At 62.5% G+C, this 25,258-nt stretch overlaps 1 protein-coding gene across 5 annotated transcripts in view; it reads left to right on the forward strand.

Moving 5' to 3' along the window:
• The first annotated feature begins 6,009 nt into the window (after nt 1-6,009).
• Nucleotides 6,010-25,258, forward strand: part of KIF26A (kinesin family member 26A) — a 42,986-nt gene continuing 23,737 nt past the window's right edge. For 2 of the 5 annotated variants that reach the window (XM_073011359.1, XM_073011360.1), the window contains exons 1-3: nt 7,545-8,363; nt 8,642-8,887; nt 21,273-21,719. In XM_073011359.1, the coding sequence (XP_072867460.1) occupies nt 8,322-8,363; nt 8,642-8,887; nt 21,273-21,719 (735 nt within the window). In that variant the 5' untranslated portion in view covers nt 7,545-8,321. Of the gene's footprint in view, nt 6,203-7,544; nt 8,364-8,641; nt 8,888-21,272; nt 21,720-24,747; nt 24,878-25,258 lie in introns of those variants that run through there. The other 3 variants (XM_073011361.1, XM_073011362.1, XM_073011364.1) reach the window with 3 other exon arrangements.

Consider the following 25,258-nt stretch of genomic DNA (forward strand, 5'->3'; position numbering starts at 1 on the left):
GTTCTGGGAAAATATTTTTGTATTATTACTTCACTTTTATTTTTTCTGTCCTTCTCAGGAATGCCTGTGATTCAGACACTGAATTTCCTACTCTAATTCTGTAATTCAAAAAATGCTTCCATCTTATTTTCCAACTCTTTTTTCTTTACTTTCTGGGAGGTTTCCTTAATTTTGTCTTTCACCCTCTTTCTTGAATTTTATTTCTGTTATTATATTTTTATTTCCCAAGGGCTTTTTAAATTGTCCTCTGAACTGCATCTGCACTCAAGTTTATGGAAGTCAATATTTTCTTTCTCTGAGGAAATTTCACGGCCATGCTCAGGACTAGTTGTGGAGATGCCATATCCTGTTTGGCCCCGGGTGGCAGCTCCTGAAGGGTGTGGTGTCTTTGATGTGGTTAATGGTGTTGCCTGGACCCCAGGGTCTGAGGGAGTGGCACCCTCAGCATTCCCATCTTCACTGATTCAGCACCTCACTCTCTGTGTGGTGCGTCAATACTCTACACTCTCGTGTAAGCCATATTCACACACACACATACACCCCCCCCCCCCCACAGCCTCTACTCATGAGGCTGCCTTCATGCCCAGCCCTGGTCCCTGGGGATCCAGAGCTGAGGGGGGCTGGGGGTTTTGTATGAGATTCACCCCCAGGCTCTTCAGGAAGCAGTGGGGCCACTTCTGGCATGTTGGTGGGGCTGTCCAGGCAATGCACCTGTGCTAAGGGGTTTCCCAAAGTTTTGCAGATTGCACCTTCAGCCAAAGTGCCTGGGGACTCGGTAAGACTCCTGATCCAGGTGCCCTTCTTCCCCGGTCACTGCCTGTCCTCAAGCTGGAGGCTGAGCCCAGCCTACAAGGAGTAGAGGGAGAAGAGGCAGGAACAGGAGGGGAGAAGGAAGTCAGGGATATGGGGTTAGATGAGCCAAGGCCTGTTAGGTGGAGTAGGGGTACTGGTAAGGCCACAGGGCTGGCCTCATGGGCCTTGAAGGTGGGCCCTAGGCTCCATGCCCTGGTGCACCCTTCACTGTCTCAGGGCCTCAGTTTTCCTATCTGTGTAGAAGGGGAAATGGACCAAGAGAATGCTTAATCTTCCTCTGGCCACAGACTGTGGCCAAAGTGTGCCATCTGCTGGCCACAAGTGGCAGTGTCCCCATTACAGATGTGGCTGAGGAAGGTAGAGACTCCGGAGTCCTGCCAGGGCTTGGGTATTGTGGGCAGGGAGGGAGGTTCAGGCAGTCAGATCCTGTGTAGGAGGTGAGAGGGGAGCCAAGCACGGCGGGAAGAGATCCAGGCTGCGGACCCTGCAGGCTGGGCTGGAGGCTAGGGCTTTCCATCCTGGTGTTGAGGGCACTGGCTGGAAGGTTTGGAGGCCACTTGGTGCTACACACATTTCCTCCCAGGGAATAGAGAAGGTGCAGGTAGATCAGGAATACTTCCACCTGGGCCCAGGAACAGTCCTCAGGCTGGGGCGGCTGGGAGCCACACACTGGCTTGCAGGTCCCATGAGGTCAACCTGGCTTAGGGCTGGGCTGTGGGAGCCCGGGCAAGGCATCCTGAGGGTGGGGTCTGGCACTGCAGCCTCGAGGTGCAGTGTGGTGGGGGGTGGGAGGAGCCAGGGTGGGGCCAGTGAGGTGGTCAGAGCAGAATACAGGGTGAGGGCGTGGCAGGGCTGGGACAAGGCTGGGATAGGAAGGACAGGAGACCCTCTGCAGGGGGAACGCAGCAGGACCTGGCAGCACAGAGAACAAGCCTGGGGTTCATGCATTCCTTTATTTCTTCAACGAATGTGAATGAGCTTCAATGCTGTGCCAGGTGCTCAACCAAACGTTTCCTGTCCTCATGGAGCTGATATTCTAAAGGGGATGAAGGACAATAAACTAGACAAGTAAGAAACATCTAAGTCAGCTCCTGTTAAGTGCTAAGGAGGGAGAGGAAACATGGGTTAGGCTGCAGGATGCAGGACGGGCCTGACGTTTTAGGTAAGGTGGGCAGGGAATGCTTTGCTTAGAAAAGGCCTGGTGGCTCATGCCTATAACCCCAGCACTTTGGGAGGCTGAGGCAGGAGGATTGCTTGAGCCCAGGAGTTCGAGACCAGCCTGGGCAACATAGTGAAACCCGGTCTCTACAAAAAAAATCAAAAAGTCATCTCAGTGTGGTGATGCATGCCTGTGGTCCCAGCTACTCAGGAGGCTGAGGTGGGAGGATCGGTTGAGCCTGGGAGGCCGAGGTTGCAGTGAGCTGTGATTGTGGTGGGCGAAAGAGCAAGACCCTATTTCGAAAAAGAAAAGACCTGGAGAAAGGCAGGCATGTGGATGTCTGGGGGAAGAGCCCGCTGGCAGTGGGAATGGTGGAGCAAACGCTCAAATGGGGGTGACTGCACATTTGGGAACAGCGAGGAGGCCCTTGGGGCTGGAGCAGAATGCGGAGGAGGTGCAGAGCAAGAGGAGAGGGGTCAGCCAGGGCCGAGACGTGAAAGGAGCCCACTGCCTTCTTAAAGGTTCACCTGGTGGCTGTGCTGAAGCGGGCATGGCATTGCAGAACCCCCTCCAGGGGCTGACATTCCATTAGGATGGAAGATCCTGATGGATGGGCTGCGGGGGTGGTGAGCAAGCAGGAGTCAAGGACGACTCCAGGATGACTGAATTGAAAGAGTGAATGAGCGAATGAGTGATGGACACTCCCCCATCCCCCTCCCCTTAGAGGCCCCCTCCTGGCGCTGGCCAAGGTGCTGAAGCCACACATCCTGGGCTGTCCCGCTGTGCTGGACCTGGGGCTCCTCTGGCGCAGGGTGAGGTCTGTGGAGGTCTGTGTCAGCTGGTGACCAGCGAGCATCCCCAGTCTCTCCCTACTCAGCAAACCCTTAGCACAGGGTCCTCTGTGGGATCCTGGCTGGGCTCCCACAGCTCAGTTCAGAGCTGACCACCCTCCCTCCTGCTCTGTCCTGGCTCCGAGGCCAGGGCTGGGGTCCCTTGCTCTGCAGCCACACTCCTGAGGCTGGGCCTTGGGGGAAGGCGGAAGGAGGCTGTAAACACAGGGCGTAGGAGCACAGACTCCTGGGGTGAAACCTGGAGACTGACTTCCCCACTCTGGGCCTCATTTCCTCGTCTGTAAAACAACGATCATACAATACCCTCGCCTGGCACTGCTGGGCAGACTAAATGAGTGGATACCACCAAGTGCGTAAGACAAAGCCTGGTCCGGAGAACAGGCGGTTGTTGGCTAAACCCCACGGCCAACCACCCTCCCCTAAGCACTCAGACACTCTCTGAAGAACTGGTGCAGTGACCACCTGAAGCCTGCCCTTGGTACTGAGGAGGAGGCGGGGCCTCGCTTAGCTAGGGGTCCCTACCCTGAGCCGGGGTCAGCCTCCCTTGTGGCTGCCTTCCTGAGGCACCCTCTCTCCTGCACCCCAGACATGGCCTCCAGGAGGGATAGGTGAGTGGGGAGCCCAGGGAGCTGGTCAAGCTTGGGAAAGTGTGGGGAGTGTCCCGAGGTCTCCTTGAGGAGAAGGGTTTTTTCCATCCCCGTCAACTCTTGGAGAGGATGAGGGTCTCTCTGATACCAGGTGTGATCCTAGGGCCAAGGACCTTGGAGCATTTTATTGTGGACAGTTTAGGCCCTGTAACCCTTCCTTATCTCTTTATTAAATGCCAAACAGGATGGTTAAAAACCCCACAAAAGTCAAAACCATGCAAAGTGGTGTAAAATGGAAGTTAAACTTCTCCTGAACCCCACCCCTACTCTCTCCAGAGGCAACAAGCGTTACCTGTTAACTTGTGTCTGTCCCAGGAAAGGTCCCCACCTTCACAAGCATAAACCTTCTCTGCAGAGGCGAACCGGGCTGTGCCGCACACTGCATGCCTGTCCCTGTACCTGTCCTGGGGCCACCTGCCGTCCATCCAGTGTCACCAAGGATGAAGTGAGGATTGGCCATTCCTACCTAGCTGGTTTCCATTACTACAGACACCTCTGGCAGGTGTTCAGTTTCCGTGAGTGTCTGGGGTGCCTCCTAGCTCCCACCCCGCAGGCTGAAGGGATGTGAATGGGGGTGGGGTGGGCTCTAGAAGGACTGGTCTGCCTCCAGGTCCCGTCCACCTCATCACATATGGAGACAGGAAGGCGCGGAGAGGTGGGGGGTGGGGGGGGTGGTGGTGTGCGGCTCTTGGCCGGCATCAGCAGGTTGGGGAGAGATGGCAGTATGGAGGGCCCTGGGCTCCAAGCACCCAGGGAAGGAATCTGAGCACTCAAGCCCCATGTCCTCCTCCCTCCCTGAAACATTTCTGCGTGTGGTCTGATTGGAAGCTGAGTTCCGGCATTAATCCCATCAGAGGGGCCCTGCTGAATGGTGGGAGGTTTTTCCTGTTTTGCTCCCTTGGTCTAGATTTCCCTGGGGACAGCTCTGACCAGCCGCCGCCTGCCTGGTAAATTAAATGTTAAAAAAAATCCCCACAATGACTTTAATCAATCCACTGACATGGCGGGTGGCCTCCCAGAAGCCCTTGGTCCGCTGAAGGGAGCCCCCCCACCCTCACCTCAGGCTCAAGGTCTTGGATGAGACAGGGTGGGGAAGAGGACAGTCCTCCCCAGTCCCCTTCCTGTGGGGGAGGGAGGGTGGAAAGTCCCCAGAGTGTCCTCCTGGACAGGGACAGGCAGAAAGGGGGGACTCTGGCCCCCTTTATAACTTGCCCTGATCCCAGGCCAGGAGTGATAGTGGACGCAGAGAGGGAGCAGCTCTTCCCCGCCTCTCTCCTGACCTGAAGCCTGGGTGGGTACAGAGCATGTGGTCTCGATCAGCCATGTGGTCAGCAAATCCAGCGTTCATGGTGATTCTGCTGGAGACAAATGGAAGTGCTGGGCTCTGGGTTAGAGTCAGGTTGAGACAATGTCCTCCAGCCTCCACTGGGGGGAGTCAGGGGAAGGGGGAGCAGGACGGTCTTCAGGCGCTGGGGCAGTGGGGTTGTGGGGCATGGCCAGAGTCCTTCCCAAGGGACAGCAGGGGAGTGCAGGGGGCAGAGAGCACAGAAAGTCTAGCCCAGCTTAGCACCCCAGCCAGGCCATAGGTGCGTGCCGGCGCTGCTGAAAACGTTCTCCTTCCCTCGCCTGCTCACCTTCCAGGTCCTGCTCAAGGCGCATAATGTCCCCTGGGCAGGGTCCCTGACACTTCCTTAACTCCCAAAGACCTTCCACGTGGGCCTAGCGCATTTAGGCGAACCTCTCTGCCTGCTTGATCCTCCTTCCCCCTTCCTGTCTCAAGCCAGGCATCCCACCCACTTGCGCTCGAGGCTGGGACAGCCCACAGGAGGAGAGCGGACCCGGGCTTGAGCTTGCACCCAGGCAGAGCGCCCACCCCCTCCCCTAGCTCCGGACCCTGAAAGTAAAGTCGTCGTGCCCGGCGGCCAGCCCGAATCTTCCAGCCCTCAGGGAGTCGGGGTCGGGCAGGGAAGGCCACCGGTCGCCACCGGATCGGGATCCTGGAGTGGAGGTGCAGACTGCGGGTCCCGCTGGGCACGCTCCGTGGTCCGGTTGGGGTGGGCCTTGGAGGTCCATAGGCCAAGGTTGAATGGGGGCTCCGGAGCGTGGGCGGGGTGGAGTGCACAGGTCACTGGGCTCTGAGCGTTTCCATGGGCCAGGACCCCAACGCCCGGTGTCCTCAGGACAGATTGGGCTGCGATTATGCCCCAGTCGGAAGGGTTTTACAGCAGCCGCGCTGCCCTCTCCCTGCCGGATACCCGGCAGTAGGCGCCGACGTCTGGGGGCGCGCGAGGCAGGTGGGTGCAGACCGCGACCCGATTCTGGTCTTCATCCTCCGCCCCGTGGCGGGCGGGGCCGTCGCCCCCCCACCTCCAGTCCGCGTGGCTGATGTCTGGCTCGCCGCCCGGGCGGAAGGGGCGCTGTCGGCGCGGGCGGGCGGGGCCGGAGCGCGGGGGCGCGCGGCGCGGAGCGAGCGTAGGGCTCGGGGGCGCGGGCCGCGGAGGACCAGGGCTTGGCGGGCGCGCGGCCAGTGAGCGCGCGGGCGGGACGGCGGTGGCGGGAGGCGCTCGGGGCTGCTCCCCGCGCTTCGCTCCTCCATGGCGCTGCCCGGACCGCCCGAGCCGCCCCGCGGCGCGCCCCGCAAGGTTCCCAGCCTGCTGGAGATGGGGGCGCTCTGCCTGGACTCGGAGATCATCCTGGGCTTCACCAGCCACCTCCTGCGGCGACGAGGCAAGGTGAGGGCTGGCGGGAGGGGCGGGCGGCGTAGGCGCCGTCCCACGACTTTGCGGCGCGGCTCGCGCGGCCGGGGGTGCGGCGCGGGGAAGGAGCCAGCCGGTCCGGAGCGGCGTCCCGCAGTCCGGGCTGGGACTCGCTGCCGCACTTTCCCCCATTAGCGTTGTCCGCGTCTCCCTCTCCCATCAAGGCTGTGCCCCAACCGGACCCACCCGGAGGCTGTGGCTAGGGCGAAGAGCGCAGCGCAGGGACTCTCGGGCTCACCTTGCGCCTTGCTAGGATGGGCGAAGTAGGGGGTCAGGGACCCCTGACTGATTGTGAGCTCCCGAGGTGACTTCAGCCCCCTCGTGCACCCCGTGTTCTGCGGATATAGGATGTGAGCTTGTGCTTCCCGAAGCGCCACAGCGGTAGAAGCGCTGAAGTTGCGGGTGTGGCTGGCCCGGGGCGCAGGACCAGGGCTCCCGACCGCTGCGTGCTTCTGGGTTGCGTGTGTGGGTGGGGGGCCCGGGATATAGAGTGTGTGTGTCCAGGAGCAGTGGAGCGGCGAGTGGTGGTGCTGTCAGCCGGCAGTGCCGGGTGGGGTTTGGGTGTTGTTCTGGGTACCCCGATCCTGATGTGGGCTGACGCCCGTTTTCTTTCTCCAGGCTGCGATGAGATGGGTAGGGGAAGCGCTTCCGGACCCCTAGGCTGGGTGGAAAGGGGCTGCAGGCTTACGGATCTCAGAGAGTGGAGAGCCCCTGCCACTTTATTCCATACCCCCTTGCGTTTTCGAACCCCGAAGGTCATCAACGACCCGGAAAGCCGGGAGGGGGATCACCCACCCCACTTTCTAGGGAGTGCGTGCGTGGGCGGGGAGGCTTATCCAAGTAAAAGAGGGTGGGCAAAACGGAAAGGGCCACTTTGACGTATTGAGTCTCTGCGAAGGCCTCACTGTATGCGCCGGCAGTCGCGTGTCCCGGTCTCCGCCGGGATCACGACCTTCGGAGTTTCCGCGTGCGCCTCAGGCCTGGGACGCGCGGCGCTGGGTTGCCCGTCTCGGAGCCGTGTGCGCAGCGGCCGGCAGGGGGCGCTCGCGTCACAGGGAGCCCGCCCGCCGCGCCCGCCTGGCTTGACCCCGGCTTTGGGGCTGACCCGGAGCCTGGCCCCGGAGCTGCCTGCGGCCGCGGATGCCGGCGACATTCGGGGCCCGGCTAGGCACAGAGCAACTGGTCGCCAGGGAAGTGGGGGGGCGGCCTCCCAGCCGGAGACAAACAGGCAATTAATTCCGGAGCTGAGTTCCCATCTGCCAGGCCTGCTGACAACAGGTCCGGCGCACGCCCGCGGGACCTCCCGCTTCCCGGGCGGCACGGCGTGCACACCCACTTGCGGGCACACGCGCGGCTGTTAAGACACGTGCCGTTCGTAGACGCGCCGAGGCACAGATACGCCGGCGCGGGCGCTTCCCGGCCCGAGGCGCACACCGCCGCGACACTCACCCACGCGCGACAGTTAGACCAAAAGTGGCCCGCGACACGCAGAGTACGCTGGGCTTCCTGGAAAGGCGCCTGGGAGTCTGGGGGCCGGGGTCCCACCCCTTCCTCGGCCCACCACATCGTGGGACTTGGTCAAGAGCGTCCCCTCCGCAGCCTCAGTTTTCCCGCCTGTAGAGGGAGGGGCGTCTGTGCCTCCTGGGAGACGCGCAGCCCTGGTGTCCCGGGAGAGGGGCGGGAGGCGCATGCGCGCGCGCAACTAGCGCCTCGCGCGGCCGTCAGCGCCCCTCCCCAAGGGAGGGACTCACCTAACAGGTTGGGGTCCTTGGAGTACGCGGGGCCGCGCAGGGAAGCGGGGACCCTAACCCCGACGCGCCGCCCAGCACTGGGCAGGGGCGGGGCACTCTCTGGGGTCCCGCCCCCTGCCGCCAGCCCCGGGAGCCCGAGCCCCGCCCCGCCCCGGCCCCGCCCTCGCCTCCTGAGCGCGCCCACCGAAGCTACCGCGCGCCCCGCGACACTCGCAGGATCTGCGAACTTCCGAGCGGCTGGGTCGGGCCATGGGGGCGCCTCGGGGCCGGATCACGTAGCCGCGGCGCCCTCGGAGAGCCAGCGCGGCCTGGAGCGCCCGCCGGGCTCTTCCCGTGCCCGGGCCATGGTCGGCCGCGGCGTCCCTCTGTGCGCGGCGCAGCCCGCGGTACGCGCGGCCGGGCCTGGAGAGGGAGGCGGGCGGCGGGGGCCCGGGATGGCGAAGATACTCGCGGGTTGCGCGGCGTCCCTGGGGGCGGGGCCTCCTGCTGAGGGTAGCGGACCCGCAGGCGGGACCTCCGGGGATGGAGGGAGTGGGTGAGCGCCAGGGTCGTGCCCAAGGCTTCTAACTTTGGCGAGAGCGTCACTCTGGGGCAGGGCGCGCTGGGGTCTGGAGCCGCCGGACGTCCCAGGCTCACTGTCCGCTTCCGCCCCCACACCCTGCAGGTGGCCGAGGGCGGCCCGGCCCGCGAGCCGCCGCCGCTGCTGGAGGTGTCCCCCAGAAAGAGGCTACCCGCCGGGCCCGACCAGGACCCATACGGCAGCCGCCCTGCGCCCGAGGGCGCCGGGGCCGGCGCAGAGCAGGGCCACTCGGCCGGCGGAGGCGGCTGGTGCCGCCACTGCCACACGAAGCTTGTGGAGCTCAAGCGACAGGCGTGGAAGCTGGTCAGCGGGCCCGGGACGACCCTCCGGGTAAGTGACCCTTCCTTAGGCCGACCCCTCCGGGCAGGGCCACGCCGAACTTGGGTGGAACTTGGGACTTGGAGGGAAGCAGGGTTCCACTCCTTCCCTGCTGCTGTTTCCACGGAGAGTTATCAGCCAGGACTTCCCCTCTGCGGGCCTCAATTTCCCGGTCTGTAATACCAGGTGTGAGCTAGGGCAGCTCAGCTCCCCCCCCCAGGGGCCCTGCTGCCTCGGATGGGAGGGGCCTGGGCTGGCGTTCCTCCACCAGCCCAGATGTCCCACAGCTGGAACGCAGGTTTGCGTGGGAGGAGGAGGAGAGAGAGCGGATGGCAGGGACTCCACCCAGGGCGGGACAGCTCCTGCCCTGCCAGCAGGGAGAGGTTATTTGGTGCGTTGTGGCCCTTGGGGCACCTGGGCCCCCAGCCAGGTGTCTGGAAATTGCATACCTGGGGCCGGGGGGCCTGGCAGGTGAAAGGGTGGGCCATAGCAGCTGGGGGGTCCCTGTCTGCTTCTCTCCCAGCCTCAAGGATAAGAACTGTTGTCCCACACCTCCTGGGACAGAGTGAGACAGTGGCCGCCCATGGGGAATTGAGTCTAGGCCCTCTGGGTTCCCCAGGCTCCAGCCCCAGGGGCAGGTGCTTGCAGGGGAGGGGTTCTGGATTTCCAGCCAGTGGGCCTGCCGGCTTTGGAGGGAGCAGGGACCATTGTTCCAGGAACAATGCATACTGGAAGTTTGCAAAGGCTGGGGGCAGGTGGGGGTCTCCAGAGGAAGCCCGCTGCCCAGCCTTCAGCCTTTATGAAAGAGTTCCTGGGAAGTCCACATAATCCCCATTGAATCTAAATATAGTTCTCTAAGGAGGGCTGTGGGGGTTGGAGTGAGCTGAGACCCTGACTGCCCTGTCTGGGGCTGGGCAGGGTAGGGCAGGGCACTGGTCTCCTGGGCACCCTCTCTGGGCCCTCAGGAGTCTTGCCGAGGGATAGGAGTGCTGCAGCTCTCTCTCTGGCTCAGGCCAGGCACCTGTGGGCCTGTCCTGGGGTAGGACTGGACCCACCCTGTTCTCTGCTCTGGACAGGCTGCAGCCTTGGCTATAGTCTGTGCCCCAATGGCCTATATCTAGTTTAAAAGGCAGCAGGAGACCTTTGAGGGCCCCCTGGAGAGGGCCAGCCAGAGCTAAAGGCCCATCTTGCTGCCTCATTGGGGAAACAGGCCAGAGACAGGAGGGGCATTAGGGCTGAGCTGGTCTCCCCATTCTTGGAGTGGACTTGAACAGCTGTTGCTGCCTGGCCCTGGGACCATGGTCCTGGTATGGCGTCGTGGAGGGGAGGGGGCTCCTGGTCGTGGGCAGGCCAGGGGTCCTAGTGGAGAGAGCTGCAGGTCATACTAGTCCCTGGTGGATTCGAGGTTCCTCATCTAGGGGGGCGTCTTGTTCTCTTCTGGCAGACGGGTCATCAGGGGAGTCCCAGACCACTCATCTCCAGCCTCCCCTGAACTTGGCCTTTGACACTGGAAACTCCTCTTCCGTGCCAGCTGGGGGCTCCCCCTTCTCTGGCTGGCACTGGCACTTAGCACACCGGGGTCCCGGGCTGGGTTCAGCCAGGGTTTTGTTCTGCTCTGGGCCCCCTTCTTCTGCTTTGTGGCCTCCTCTGGCACCTGGGGTCTGTTCTGAAGTGCTGTCCCGCCTGCAGGGTGCTGTGCCCCCAGGAGAGAAGGCCCCATCCTCCACTGTCTCTCCACAGGGCACAGGGGGCTGCACCTGCTATCCTGGGGCCTTACGGGTGTCATTGTGCTGTCCCCTGTGTGGGTGTAGGTCCCCAGAGTCCCAGCAGAATTGCAGCCTGCAGCCCTGGCCTGGCCTTCTGGGCCCAGATGTGTGGACATGGCTGCTTCTGTGTTTGGGTTGGGAGGGAAATCTCTGGGGTGGCCAGGGTGACCCCAGTGTGCTCCCTGGAGTCCGGTGCACTGTCCAAGGGGCCCTGGCCTCTGCTGTCTAAGGCCAACGTGGCAAGCGGTATTTAGGGTTGGTGTTCTAGGATTTCCCCAGGGGCCCATTTCGTATTTTTTAGGGGAGAGATGAGCTTCCTTGAGGATAGCCCTTTACAGTTTACAGAGAGGTTCACAATCATCTGTCTGTCTCATGCTTGGATCTTCAGAGGCCCAGAGAAGTGGGGAAACGTTCTGGGACCCGGCCTGTATGTTAGAGGCCCTCACCTCTGGGCTCCCTGCCTGTCTCCGTTGTAGAGGGGCGCTTAGAGGGTCGAGGGCCTGCCTGCTAGCATCTCCTTGAATGTGTTGCTCTTTAGCCAGCCCACGATGCCCCCATGGTCCTGCCCATGCTCATCCCCTGCTGGGCCCTTGCCCACCCTCCTGCCAGGAGGCAGTTCCCTTGAGCAGGTTCCTGAGAGTTCTTGGCCTCTGTTTCCTCGTCTGTGACACGGGACCATCTTTGTGCCCATTGCACAGGTATGTGGAGCAGTGCCCGGAAAGGATGCACTCTCACATTGGCGGCTGCTCCTGCTATTTGCTGAGTTAGGGACTCCGAGTCATTGTGCCTGGGTCTGTCAGAGCCCGGGTTCCAGGCCTGCCTCTCCCTTACTGCTGCGTGCTCTCATCTGCCTGAGCCTGTCTCAGTTCCATTGTCTGGGCAGTGAGGGTGACCATGGTCTCCCATCTGGGGACCTCATCCCCATGGCATGGATAAGACTGTGCCCTCCCCACCTTTCTGAGCCTGGTGCCCTGTCTGGGGCTGTAGGGGAGGGGGACATTCTCTTCCTGCCCAGGTTGGAGCCCCAGGGCATTGTCTTTCCTGAGCTGCTTGGCCCTGGGTGTGGAGGCGAAGCCCCATGCTGGGTCTCTGGCCGTGGCTCCTGCTCCTCACTGCGCCCCCACACTGTGCCCTCCGCTCTTACCAGGGTCCTCAGGCCTTGTCTCCGGGCTGACTACTTCAGGACCCCCATGGCCTGGAGCGGCCCCCTGTGGCCTGGCCTCCCCTGGCCTCCAGGGTCCTTTCTCTAATGGGCTGCTCTGTCTGCTGTGCTACAGATGCTGTCCTTCTCCCCAGACCCCCTGGCCTCCCTGGGCTGGAGGCCCTTCAGTGTCCCTGCTCTGGCCTCTGAGGCCCCTTCTCAGGTGCCCCCAGCTCTGAGATGTCCCTGTGGGAGGTTGCATCCCAGTGCCTCCCATTCAGCAGGCAAAGCTGGGGCCTCCCTCTTTCTCCGTGAGGCCCCTTCCCTTCCCCATGCTCACCCACCACCATGAACTGGTTCTGACAGACCTCTTCCCTCTCCCCGACCCCAGTCCTGGTTTCCCCCACAAGAAGGAGCTCTGCCAGGTCAGGCATGGGGTCCGGGTCACCTGGAGGTGTTTGTTGAATGACTGAGTGACTAGACTTTTCCTCCCACACCCCACTTGCTGGTGGTCACCCTAGGGACTGCTGGGGCTGGATTCCGTCTCTCTGCCCCTCAAAATGACAGTTCAAGTGGAGGATGACGATCCCCTTCCCCCACAAAGGATGGTCCCCTGCTTCAAGGAGAGGGTCCCTGCTTGGGGATCCATTCCAGCTGCTGACAGACATGTCATGTGAGGTGTTGGCTCCTCCTGAGACCCCATGACATTTGAAGCGTCAATACCAGTGCTGAATTGATTATCGCCCCTGATGGGGAAAATGATCAATTCTCATTTAGCTCCTGTGCATCTCTTGCTTATCCAGGCAGGGGCCTCGTCCTTATGCCCCCAAGAGCTACAGAACCACTGCTGGTGCCACCCGCTGGTGCCACGCAGCTGAACAGTGAGGGAAGCTGCCCATCGAGGCTGTGGCTCTGGGTTCTCCTCCCAGCGAAGCTCTGGAGTGGCCCCTGTGTACAGGGAATCAGCTGTCCCGGGTCTGAAGCCGGGAACCCTCCTCCCGCTCTGCATGGCTTGGCGAGTCCTGTTTGCTTTTCCTGTTGCCTCTCTGGTTTGACTGGAGGTGACTCCTGCCAGCTCTTCGTTTCGTTCCTCCTCCGTCACTTGTCTGAGGAAGCCCTCTTAGCCCCCTGGATGGATGGGGACATCTCTGTCTTCACAGCCTCCAGGCCTGTGATTTGAGGGTCCCGGGTCTATTGCCCCCAGATAGGCAATGGTCCTGGGAGGGTCCTGGACCCCCAGACTTGGGGCTGCCGCCTTCCCTTGCTGCTTGGAGCCTGGCCCAGCTTCCGCTGCTGCTGGGGCCACCTTTGTATCTGGCAATGGCACCCGCCTCGGGGATCCGCAGGGTGGGGTGCCTGGCATCAGCAGCACTCCCAGCTGAGCCCAGGTGTTGCAGGCTTTGGTGGCAGCCTCTGGAGGTGAGAGGGGCACGGCTCCCTGGCTGGCAGGCAGGGCACTGGCTAACTCTACTGGGAAGGGCACTGCTCGGGAGGCTGTGGAGCTCGGAGCTCCCAGTTACTCTCGGGGACAGAGCCCGGGGAAGGGCCAGGAGGAAGCCTGGTCAGGCCCAGCCTTGCTGTGCAGCCTCTGTGGGACCTGGGCTTTCTCTTCCCTGGACGGGCGGTGCTGCCTCCGGGTATCCCTGTGCTTCAGCATGTGATGGGTTGAGGGCACGTCCCTGTGCTTGTCTTGTCTTTTTGGCTGCTCTGGGGTCCCAGGGATTGCGAGTGGGCGTTTGGGGGAGGACTTGAGCTTAAGGGATGTGAACCATCGTCCTCTGAACACCAGCCAGAAGCGGAGATGGAGCCCTAGCGGCTTCCGGGGTACAGGCTTTATGTCAGGCAGGGCGTGCTCTGGGGGAGTCTGGCCGTGGTCACACGTGGGCTGGGTGGGGATGGGATTGTGGCCACTGGTCTCACTGCCTCTCTGCTTCCAGGTGGAGGACAGCGAAGGAGGGGGACTGCAGGCCACCCCCAAACCTTCAGCTGTTCAGAGTCCTGCTGGAGGGAGTTGTGAGGGTTTGGAGTGGGCTAAGGGAATGAGTCTGGGGCCTTCCCAAAGCTCCCTTAAGTACCCCGGAAGGATCTCTTATTTGGAAATCAGAAGAGCTGGTTTTTGCCTTAAGTAACAAAGTCTAGTTCTTCTCTTCCTTTGCCTGCTAGGAAACTCATGGCAAATCTGCTACTCAGCTCTGGACCACATGGGACTTTTCTTCTGTCTTTAATGGGAACGGATCATTCTTTTTGTTCCAGTTACGACTGACTGTGGTTGCATGGTTTTGTTTTTAATTTATTTTTGTAGTTCCTGCAAGCCATCACACAATCTTTATGCAAGACAGTGTGGGCTATGAGTAAGTAAACAGAGTAAAAGTGGACTGACTGTGCCTTCGGCGTGTCTGCCTCAGCCTGCTCCATCTGGTCCGTGGAAGCGGAGTCTGGGCTGTTGGGGGAGTGGCTGTCAGCTGGGCTTTCCCCGGTTCCTGGTGGCAGCCAGGCTGGGTGGTCTGGCCTCTGGAAATCCTGGCCCAGGAATGGGCAGCCCTCGTCAGCCTCTGAGCTCTGCACCCCCGCTGCTCCCTTCCTGCTGGGGTGAACACTGTGCTTGATGAGACTTTCTCAGGGCAGGCTCTGGAGGCTGCCACCCCCACCACAGTGTATCCTTGCCCTGCAGGGCCTCAGTTTCCCGCCTGTGAACAGAGTCCTTGGGCTGCGTCGTCACTGTTGCTTCCTCTGGCGCTCAGGGTCACTTTTACTTCAGGTGTCACAGTGTCTTGATTTTGCTCAGGGGCATGCTGTGGCCACAACTGCCTCTCCAGGATGGAGTCTTCTAGGCAGGACCCGTGGGCTGTGGTGGCCCGAGGCCCTCCGCAGGGCTGCGCTGTGCTCCATGGAGACTCTTCAGTCCACTTGTCCCCGACCCCAGCAGCATCCTAGGCCTCAGCTGTAGGGCTGGGGAGGGGTGTGTGGCCCAGCCCGGTGCCTGGGGCTGAAGGCAACGTATAGTCCCACCTGGCCCAGAGCCAGGCCGCTCAGCTCAACGTGCTGCATTGGGCCTGGGATGGATTACTTGCGTCCCTCCTGCGCTGGCCTCTGACCCCATGTGATGGGTGCTGCCTGAGCTTTGGCCTCTGTTTCTGGTGGAGCGTGCCACACGCTGGCCCTTGCCCAGTGCCCTCAGGGAACTCTTTCTAAGTGTCCTGTCCCCATCTTCCTTCTCCAGCTCATAGGTGCAGTTCATGGCTGCCACCCAGCTCTGCCTCCCAGCGGCCTCCAGGACCCTCACCCCTGCCGCCAACATGACCTCCACAAAGCCCTTGTCCTCCAGCCACCTGACCTAGTCGGTGGGGGCTCCCCTGAGCAAGGCCGAAAGGCCTCTCCTTCCCTCATCCCTGGGGCTCCCTCTCCCCCACCCCCCAACATTTGCCTTCACCAGGAAGAAGTGTCAGGCGACCTGGCTCCAAGCGTTATTTTCCACGCCTGGCTTTCTTTTTTTTTCTCCTGAGGGTGGGGCTGGGACCCCTCTTCAACCCAGAGGCTCCCCAAGAGGGGCCAGCAAGGCAGTGGCAAGGGTGCGTCTCTGGGCCTTGTGGTCACCCAGGTCTGAGTTGGAACCACAGCTCTGTGGCCCTGGTGCTGTGGCCTGAGGGAGGTGTCTCAGTCTCTCTGAGCCTCAGTCGATTAAGGGGTCACAGACTCATGGCAACCAGTGAACAAGGTGGTTGTTTTTGGGGGTGGGTGGCCGCTAAGGCTGTGCAGGGAGGCCTGGGGTGCCTGGCAGGGGTGTGTCTGGGTGTTGGGATGGTGCCAGGGGCCCAGCCTGCCTGCTGGGTGATTGGGAGAAGGCTTGTCCTGGTCCTGCCCAGCTTCCTGGCTGCGTTTGGTGTTGTGGGAAGGGCTGTACCTTGTGGGGCATGGGGTCCCTGCCCTCTGTAGATGCCCCAGAGGCCTGTAAGGAGAGGGGCCTGAGGGCGGAGGCCGGGAGGTCTGAACTCATCCCTGTGCCTACTGTGTGGCGTGAAGGGCACGGAGGGCTCGGGCCTGAGGAGCTGGGCAGCAGGGGTGCAGGGGCGGCAACCACCACAGACCCTCTTTGCCCGCTGGGGAAGAAGTGGGGGCGTGGGGTGTGAGTGACTTCACTCGCAGCTACAGAGCCAGGCTCTCCCTGGCTTCTCCTTCGCCACTGTGTTTCCATAAGCAAAGTGCTGTGACCATGGGAAAGGTCCTGGGAAGGTGTGGTCCTGGCGTCTGGACGGCTCCTGGGGCGGCAGTGTTTGATCTCAGAGTTAAACCCATGAGACGGCGCGGGGGTCTCCAAGGGGTGGGCCTGTGAAAAGCCCCCAGATGGGCCTGGCTGGAGCTCACGTGAAGACTGTCACGGGGCAGGCCAGTTGACAGGAGGTGGGCGCTCTGGGGGCCGTGTTTGGAGTGGAGCTGCGCTCCAGCCCTGGGATCCTGGGCACTCTTGGCAGCCTTGGAGGAGGAGTTGGTGGTGTGCGCAGTCCTGTGGCCTCTCACATGCAGAGGCTTCTGAGTTTCTGCCCAGGGATGGCTGGGGCCACTGGGAGGCAGGGGCTTGATTTGAAACTGAGTTCACGGGGCCCCTTGCCTTGCCCGGTGACTACAGCCTGTACAGAGTTGGATTGAGTGTGCAGGTGACCCCCAAGCCCCTGCAGTGTACTGAGCATGCCTCTGAGCACTGGGGGTCCTGATGAGCCTGCCCCTCTGCCACCCCACCTCGCTGGGGCCATCCTTGCCTATCTGGCCTTTTACCAGCCATAGCTGCAGGCCCCAGCATGGCATGCGGGGGAAGACAGGGGAGGCCATTGAGGGGACGAGGGTCTCAATGAGCTTGTCTGTGCCCCGAGTTGCCCAGCTGGGCTGGCGCCTGGTACAGGCCCTTGGGGATGGCGTGCCGGCCAGTGCTGGGTGGACTGGGCTGTGTCCCTGCTCCCTCCCCTCCCAGCAGAAGAGAAAGGGGGTAGGAGGCCTTCAGAACTGCAGACCCATAGGATGGGAATGGTCCCTGAAGTCCTGGCTGGCAGACCTGGGAGGGTCTGGGCCTTTAGAGAGGTGCCCAGCTGGGCAGGAGGGGCACTGGGGCAGCCAGGTGTGGCCAGCCAGTTTCCAGATCGGAGCACCGAGCCGGCTCCTTGCCCCCCGCCCTGATGGGCTGCACCAGATGTGGAAATGCCCTGGACAGAAGGGCTGCCGCCTGGCCGGGGGTCCCTTCCTGGACCTGTTGTCAGCTCCGGAAACAGTGGCGGCTCGGGGTTGCAGCCCAGCACGCTTTGTTTGGGAAGGAAAGGGAGGGCAAGATCTAGAGGTCATGACCTGTGGGGTTCTCACGCGGGCTGCCCACACATGCACGCCTCACTGCGTGGATCAAGGAGGGGCTTTGGGGCCCAGTTGCCTTCCCAGTGAGTGCCAGAGCTCCCTTTGTGGAGACAGGTGATGGGGACTCAGAGAGGGCCTCGTATGGCTGAGGTCCTGGGGTCTGATGGCGTGGTCTCTGAACTGGGAGCAGGACCGCCCCCCCGCTCGCTGTCCCAGGGTGGCCTTGCCTGGCGGGGAGGTTTGATCAGCTGTTCTTTCCCATGGGCAGTGGCTTGGCTGGCTGGAGCTGGGAGACTTCTCTCCTTCAGTGACGGGGAACGGGGAGTCCCCGGTGAAGTCCCTCAGGCCTCACATGCAGGAGAAAATGGAAAGATTACTTAAAGCAACTCAGAGACCCCAGAAACAAAATAAAGAACAAAGTCATGATTTGTAAGTAGCGGGGAGGCTCCCTAAAACCCAGGCGCCTGATGGGTAGGCTGTGCTTGATGCTAAATTGAATCAAATGAAGAAAAACATTTTCCAAATGCAAGTAAAGTATCTGTTTAATTAGACCATAAAGAGAAAATTAAAAGTCATATTTTGCAGTGGAGTAATTACTGTCTTCCTCAAGGCACCAAGGCTGTGCCTCAAGGCACCAAGGCTGTGGAGGCCTGGGTGACAGGCAGTCCTGCTGTCTGGGGCTTTTAGGAGTTCAGATTCCTGAAATTGGGGCAGTAACCCGTTGGGGGCTTGGGCCAGAGGACCTCACGAGCTTCCGGGATGGCTGGGAGAGGAGGCCTGGCCCCACTGCCCGGCCTGTGCAGAGGTTGGAAGGTGCAGGAAGTGGCCACAGTGCAGGATTTGTTGTTGTTGGCGGCGGGGGCTGTGCGGTCGGGGCGGGGGAGGGGCAGGGCTGCAGGGCTGGGCGGCCTTTGTCTCTCTGAGGGCTACGTCTGGAGTCGGCCATGCGGGGAGCAGTCAGTGGTGTGGGAGACCCTCGCCTTTGCCTTCTGGAGCCCAAGATGCCCATCTCTGGGAGCCACCCGTGTCAGCAGTGGCCTCCCTGAGCCCCGCCCTGGAGCCCAGTGTGCTGGGTGAGGCGCTGACTTCTCCTCCTGTCGTAGCTGGACAGTGTGCTGGGCCCCAGGCTGGTCCTCACAAATGGGAGGTCTCGGGTCCCCTGGGCTGGGCTGTGTGGCTCTGCGTGGCCCCGGCAAGCAGCCCTGTGGTTCTGTTTCTGCCCGAGCAGCCTGTGCCCCGGCCCCTGTGCTGTGCCAGCCTGGTGCAGCCTGGCTGGTGTGATGGCTCAGTGGTGGGGGTGATGGCGCCCGGCCCCATTCAGCATCTTGCTGTCTTGTGCTAGGCCGGTCTTGCGTGAGTGACTAGGGTTGGAGAGATGGCCCCTGCCCTGTGTCTGTTCAGGGGCTTGAATTCCTGGGGCCTTGGGTGGGCCTCTCAGTGCCCCCCATGGAGCCCGCTGGGTCAGGGTTGGGTGGTGAGAGTCCCTGAGAGGAGGACCTGGTGGCCCGTCCTGGGGAGGGATGCGTGGCCCACTCAGGGCTTTCGCCGTGGGGCCCGGCCTCCAGGATGCTGCCTGGCACCTGGGCTGCTGGGGGAAGGTACCCTGGCCCAGATGCCAGGGCCGCCGCTGTTGCTGAGCAGGTAACCGGCAGCCTCGGCTTCTCCCCAGTGGGGGCTTCAGCTTGATGGGCCCCCCTCCAGCACAGGCCCCCAAACACCTGGGACTTGGATGCCCGGAGCTCTGAGGCCTGGATAGGTCTGGGGCTTCCCTGGCAGCTGCTGTCTGAATTCCTGATGGCGAAGCTGGGTGGGGGCTTGGGTGGGGGGCACTGGGCGGAGGCCCCTCTGGCTTCCTGTCCCCTTTTCCCTGCCACCCCTCTGCCTGGCCAGCCCGTGGTGGGCGGTGCATTCTCAGGTTGGTCGGGGCTCCCTCCCTCCCCTGCCCTCGCTCTGCTTCCTGCCTCCTGCCGTGCAGCCCGGGAGGGAAGGGCAGGGTGGGCTTCCCAAGGCTGAGGTCGCTGGATGGGCAGAGGCCGCCTGGCCTGTCGAGAAGCTGCAGAACGGGGGGCTGGGGGCCGGGCTGAGGGCCGCCGCTTGTCAGGTTGGGTTAATGGCTCCAGCAGGCGGGGACTTCCTTCCCCTTCACTCGGGCCACCAGGGCAGCCTCCTGCTGAGTGGAAAATCAGCATAATCTGAGCCCGACTGGAAAACAGGCCCTGTCTGCCCTCAGCTTGTGGCTGGGACTGAGGCCAGGGGCCGGTTCTGGGTTCCACATGTAGACCTGTGTGCCCACTGGCTGCATCAGCAGAGCTAAGCGGGGCTCCTGCAGAGTCTGCTCTGGTAGGGCCCTCCCCCTCCCCCTCCTCCTCCTCTGCAGGGCTCCTTGTGGCTGACCTCAGCGAATCCCCAAAGCAGCAGGAGGGAGGGGCATTGGCTAATCGGGACCAGACGCGCCAGGCACTTCAGAGGCTCTGCAGGCCCCTGGCTGGAGGAAATCCAGGCCTCTGGAGTGGCCCATAAATCAGGCATCTAGGCCTGGTGGGGGTCGCCCTTTCATGCGACCCGGTCTGCCTGGGACCGTGGGGAGTGTGAGGTGGTCCTGGGGGAACATGATTGCCGCACATGCTTGGCTGACACTGGCCACTCTGGACCACAACTGTCACCACTGTGAACCTCCAAGGCGTCTGTGGACAAGGGCCCAGCCAGCCAAGGACAGGCTCAAGGAATGTGGGTGGGGTGAATGAGACACCCTTTCCCCGGTATGATGGGCCTCAGCTCCCTCATCTGAGAAATGGGCACATTTGAGAAGTGCCTTCTGTGGCCAACAGGGTGGCTGCATTGGAGTCTGGTCTTGCCTGGCATCCCTTGGGGCAGTGTGGCCAGCCATCGAGCCAGGGTCTGCCTGGGACCAGGTGGGGTGGGGAGGCCCAGGTTGCGGCTGGTGGGGAAGTTGGGGGCTGGTGGAAGACCCCTGTCGGGTGGTGTTCAGAAAGCCCTGGGTGGTCATGACCATAGCAGGGCTGGGCTGGTGCTGTCCGGGGGGCTGCCCAGGCTGGGTGCCCTATAGCTGGAACACCCCTTGGGGAGGGGGTGCAGACGCAGAGGGCCTGGCCCCCTCCACAGAGAGCAGGACAGACACTGGTCCTAGCTCTGGCCCTGACTGTTGCAGAGCGGTCCCAGGGAGGGGCAAGGCCAGAGCCTGGTGGGGTGGTGAGGGACACGGGTGGGCCCTGGGAGGAGTAAGCCTCTTGGTTGATTCTCTCCCGGTGAGCTTTGCTCTGTGGCTCGTCTCCTTCTTGCTCCTCCTCCTCCTCCTTCTGGAAGACGTCACTGCCTCCAGGAAGCCCTCCCTGAATTTGAGACTGGGTGAGGAGCATCCTCTGGGTTCTCCTGGCTCTTGCTTTTAGCCGTTTCTAAAACCCAGTCTCATGGCCGGAGAAACCTGTGTGTCCCACCAGTTCAGGGAAGGGGACAGTCACCAAACAGGGTGCAGCCCAGCGCACAGCTCAGGCCCTGGGGGCAGCTGGAGTGTGTGGCAGGGGGCGGTGCCCTGGGCTGTACCCAATCCTGCGGCCCTTGCGCCCCTGCGCTGAGCTCGTGTGCCCTCTAGGAGTGTCTCCGAGGGCGGCCTTGGCTTCTGTTGACACCGTTACAGCAGCACTGGTTTGATTTTCCACCTGCCCCACTGGGGCTGGAGACCTGGAGAGGAAGGGGGAGGGTCTCCTGCCACCCACTCCGCCTTGAGTGAGTGTGGGTGAGGGAGGCCCTCGTGGCTCTGGAAGAGACGTTGCTTTTAAGGGGCGCTGCTTCTCGCCAGTCTCCTGCGTGTCCCCGGCCAGGCGACCTTAGCTGACAGTGGTCTGGTTGTCCAGGAGCCACAAACCTTCCTTGTTAGCCGCAGGCTGGGGCGGTTAATGATGGCTGGGGAAGGTGGGCAGTTAACAAGGACGCTGCGAGCCTCACGATGAAGCCCGATAATTATTTTCCTGCTGGGCTCGTGTGGATGAAACTGTTGGGGCTTATTAATCTGTTACGGATGATGTGGTGGCCAGGCGGGGGCTCGAGGCTTCATGGAGGGCGAGAGTGCTGGTGGGCTCTGGGTGCCGGCCCTCCCTCCCCAGGCGCTGACCCTCCCTTTGTCCCTTGCTGTCCTCAGGATCCTTGCCTCTCCGCCCTGCTTCTTGACAAGCTCCCAGCACCTGGGGCCCTGCCAGCCTGTCGCCCAGAGGCCGAGCACCGCTGTGACGTCTGCGCCACACACCTGCAGCAGCTCACACGGGAGGCCATGCACCTGCTGCAGGCCCCTGCCAGCCACGAGGACCTCGACGTCCCCCACGGAGGCCCTAACGTCACACCCCCCAGCACCACGACCAGCTCGAGGGACACGCCAGGACCAGCAGGTCCTGCAGGGAGGCAGCCAGGCCGAGCCGGGCCAGACAGGACCAAGGGGCTGGCCTGGCCCCCCGGGCCCAGTGTCCAGGTGTCTGTGGCACCTGCGGGTCTTGGAGGGGCGCTGAGCACGGTCACCATCCAGGCTCAGCAGTGCCTGGAGGGCATGTGGAGCGTCTCGCGGGTCAACAGCTTCCTCCCGCCGGCGTGCCTGGTGAGTGCCTTTCTCAGTGGATGGGGGCCGCTGGCCTCCTCCCTCAGAACTGGGCTTCCTTCGGGGGTTTCTGTCCACGCTGAGTGCCCTGCAGTAAGGCTTCCCTGAAGGGAGGGACTGCGGGCATGGGGCTTCCCCAGATACTCCTGGGGCCCCACATCAGATGCACCCTCCATGATGCACTGCAGCTGCTCTCAGGTCCCTGCCTGACCTTCTTTGGGAGCACGTGCCCCTCCCTGGCTGTCTTTTGAGACTGGGGCTGAGGGCTCACCAGCGCCCAACACAGGGCTTGACGATGCACAGTGCACTGTACGTAGATCAGGGCTCACCAGGCAGATGGAGTAGGAGGAGCCTTGCGGCAGAGCGAGGGCCCGTGCGGAGGCCTGGGGGTGCGAGGCATCCATGGACATCGGTGTGTGTGGCTGCGTGGAGAAACCTCCCTGCATCGCTCGCCCCTGTGGCACCCCGGGGACAGAGGGACGTGTGGGCCTCCCCTGCATCGCCCGCCCCTGTGGCACCCCGGGGACAGAGGGACGTGTGGGTGGCTGTGAAGAGCCCTGTTTCTGCCTGGCACACTGTCCAGTCACCGCAGAGTGACCAGCGCAAGCTTGCCCTTCTCCCTTGGTCTCCAGGCCTGGTGGCATTTCCAAGGGCAGACAGAGGTGCAGAGACCCCGTAGTCTCTGGGGCAACATTGGCCGCTGATCCTGAGGCCAGCCAGACCCTGCCCTTGCCTTCTGGGTTTTTGGCCTCCCTGTGACTGGTGAGGTGGCCTGTCTGGACATCAAGATCCTGCCCCAGCTGGGGGCTGGCCTTGGCTCTAGCTGCCTTGGCACTGGCTGCTGGGCTGCCCTAGGGGTCAAGGTGCACAGAGGCCCATGGGAGGAACTTCTGGACACCCCCTGAGTCCCAGCTGGTGTGGTGATTCCCCGGTGGCCTCGGGACCCACACCCTTTCACCTATGAACTCCCTGGTGAGGCCGAGAGGAGGGAGCCCTACCCTTGCCATGAGGTGCCTCCTGGCCCCAGAGCTGGGCATCCTGGGAGGGGTAGGTGGGGACGGTGCTGGGGGCTGCAGCAGGTGAGCTGGGCAGCATCCTGGAGGAGGTGGCATTGAGCTGGGCCTGTGTGGAAGAATCAGGGGCTGGGCCTGAAACCCAGGATGGTGGGCACAGGTGCCTCCGTCTCCTGCTCTTGTCTCCCTTGGCCAGTCGGCCTCACTGCACCCTGTCTGTTGCTGAGGGTCCCAGCGGGTGGGGGTGGAGAAGATTGCAGACCCCTTGCTGGGCAGCCCTGCTGGTGGATGGCGCACTGTGAACGGCAGGCATTTAGGCACCCTCTCTGTGTTATGTGCACATTGATCGTGGCCAGGGTGGGTGGGAATGGATTTATAATTAGACAACAGTCTGGGCAATCAATAGGGAGATTATTAGAACCATAAATAGAACTTTAGGATTCAGATGAGGTAATTTCCCCTGAACTAGGGCATCGATCATTAGCGTGGCCCTGGAATGTTAATGTTGCCTGTTAGACTCTAGAGTTAAATACTTGTGGAGAGACGCGCTGCAAATCTCTACCACAGACCGTCAGCCACCCCTGGACCGAGTGAGATTGTTCCAAGGCGAACATTGATCTGGGGCGAGCGAGTGGGACGGGGGTGCTGTAGCCCTCTCTGTTACACGGTGTGGAGAGGAGGGGCGGGGCCCAGCCATGGCACTTTGGCTTCGGCCGAGGCTTGGCAGGGGATGCTGAATGTGTCTGGGTCTGGCCAGAAGAGGCTGATCCTTGGAGGGGTGGTGGGTGGCCCAGGGCTCCCAGGACCCTCTACAGCCACAGGTGGGGCCTGGGACATCCCACATCTTGAGCATCCGGAGACTCCTGGGCTATAGAGCTGCCTGGCAGGGCTGTCCAGCGGTTCTTTCCTGGCTGTTGGGCCGGGGCAGCGCTGCCATTGCAGAGGGCAGAAGCTGCCCACGGAACCTGGCCCTGTGCCTGTCCCTGTGCCTGTCCCCCCCACCCGTCCTGGCCTGAGAGCTCTGGACAGTGGTCATGGGGGCCACCCCAGTGCCCCGTCTGCACCACCAGAGGCTGTCAGGGTCTGGGACACGCTGTGAACCGTGGCACGTTTCACACTGTGAACCAAGCCGCGAGACCGAGGCTGTGACCTTCAGGGCCCACAGTGGGCTGCAAGCAGCACAGTGGACGCCCACAGAGGGGCGGCCCGGTGGGCAGTGTGGGGTGCTGGAAGTGTTGGCGGTGGCCCAGAGGAGCTGGGGTGCCTCTGTACATGGAGGTTGGGTGGCACCAGCTTGGGGGCTCCTGCCACCCCTGTGCCGGACTGCAGGGGCTCTGGAGGGTGTCCCATGGTCCTCACAGCTGAGACAGGCCAGGCAGGGCCAGATCTTTCAACTCAGGGCTGTCCAGGCCCTAAGGCCCTTTGAGTGACGAGGCTGGAGCTTCGCGTGGGCGGGTGAATCTGCCCCATGGGGCTCTACAGGGTGGCACACATCCACACCTGTGCAGGGGTGACACTGGCAACGGAGAGTTCAGCTCTGAGCATCCCTGGCCGCTCCTCAGCCCCTCCTCCTCCCTTTCTCCCCCGACTTTTCAGCACAAAATAGCACCCAGTGAAGCATTTATCTGGGGGGCTGGTGTCTTTCGCGGGCCAGAACCTTACAGATGCGTTTAGGCTTGGAGGGCTCCTAAGAAAAGAGTTAGCTTGGCGTTTCCTAAACTGTGTTCCATGGAACCCTGGTGTTCCCCGAGGTCACAGGTGCTCTCTGCTGGCCGCCTGGTGCCTGCTGTGGCTAGGAAGCTCCCACTGGGGTGGGTCCCGTGCGGCTATGCTTGGGGCCCTTGGCTCTGCGCCCCTCGGCCTGACGCTCCCCTCTCTCCTGCCTTTCCTTCCGCTGCTGCTGTGGCGCCTCCATCACATGTTCTGTTTGGCCGCCCGCCCCCCCTCTCTTCTGCCCCCGTGTTGTGGTCTTCCCTCTCGCCGTCCTCCCCCGCCCCCGGCTCTCGCTTTGCCAGACGGCTTCTTTTGGCATGCCCGGGCTCTGCTTCCGGCAGGAATTGGCAGTGGCCGTCCCGGCGGATGGGGCGGTGTCCCGGCAGCGCGTGGGACGGTGGAGCCGAGGCGCGCGCCGGAGTCCTGACACAGGTCAGTGTGGGGAGGCCCAGCTGGCCGCAGGCCTGCACCGTTGCTGGGCGGGGCCGGAGCCTTCTGGCTGGAGGCGGAGAGGCCGGCTTGAGCTGGGGGAGGGCTCGGGCCCTGTGGGAAGAGGGCGGAGGAGCCGGGTGGGCTGTGGTGGAGCAGCTCTGTCCCTGTTGTGGCCCCTCCAGCCTCAGTGCCCCTGTCCGGTGGGGGAGGCAGGGCATCCTGGTGCCTCACTGGACACTGTGATTGGGCCTGGCCCAGGATGCCAAATGTGGCCCCACGGTGGTGCCATCGCGACAAGCCACCTGTGGGTGCCGCGCTAGCTGTGGGGGGTACGACCCCGACCCTGGCCCCCAGGAGAACTGGCCCTAGGTGCTGACTGCC

This window comes from Chlorocebus sabaeus, chromosome 24, assembly GCF_047675955.1.
Source record: "Chlorocebus sabaeus isolate Y175 chromosome 24, mChlSab1.0.hap1, whole genome shotgun sequence".
NCBI classification, from domain to species: Eukaryota; Metazoa; Chordata; class Mammalia; order Primates; family Cercopithecidae; genus Chlorocebus; species Chlorocebus sabaeus.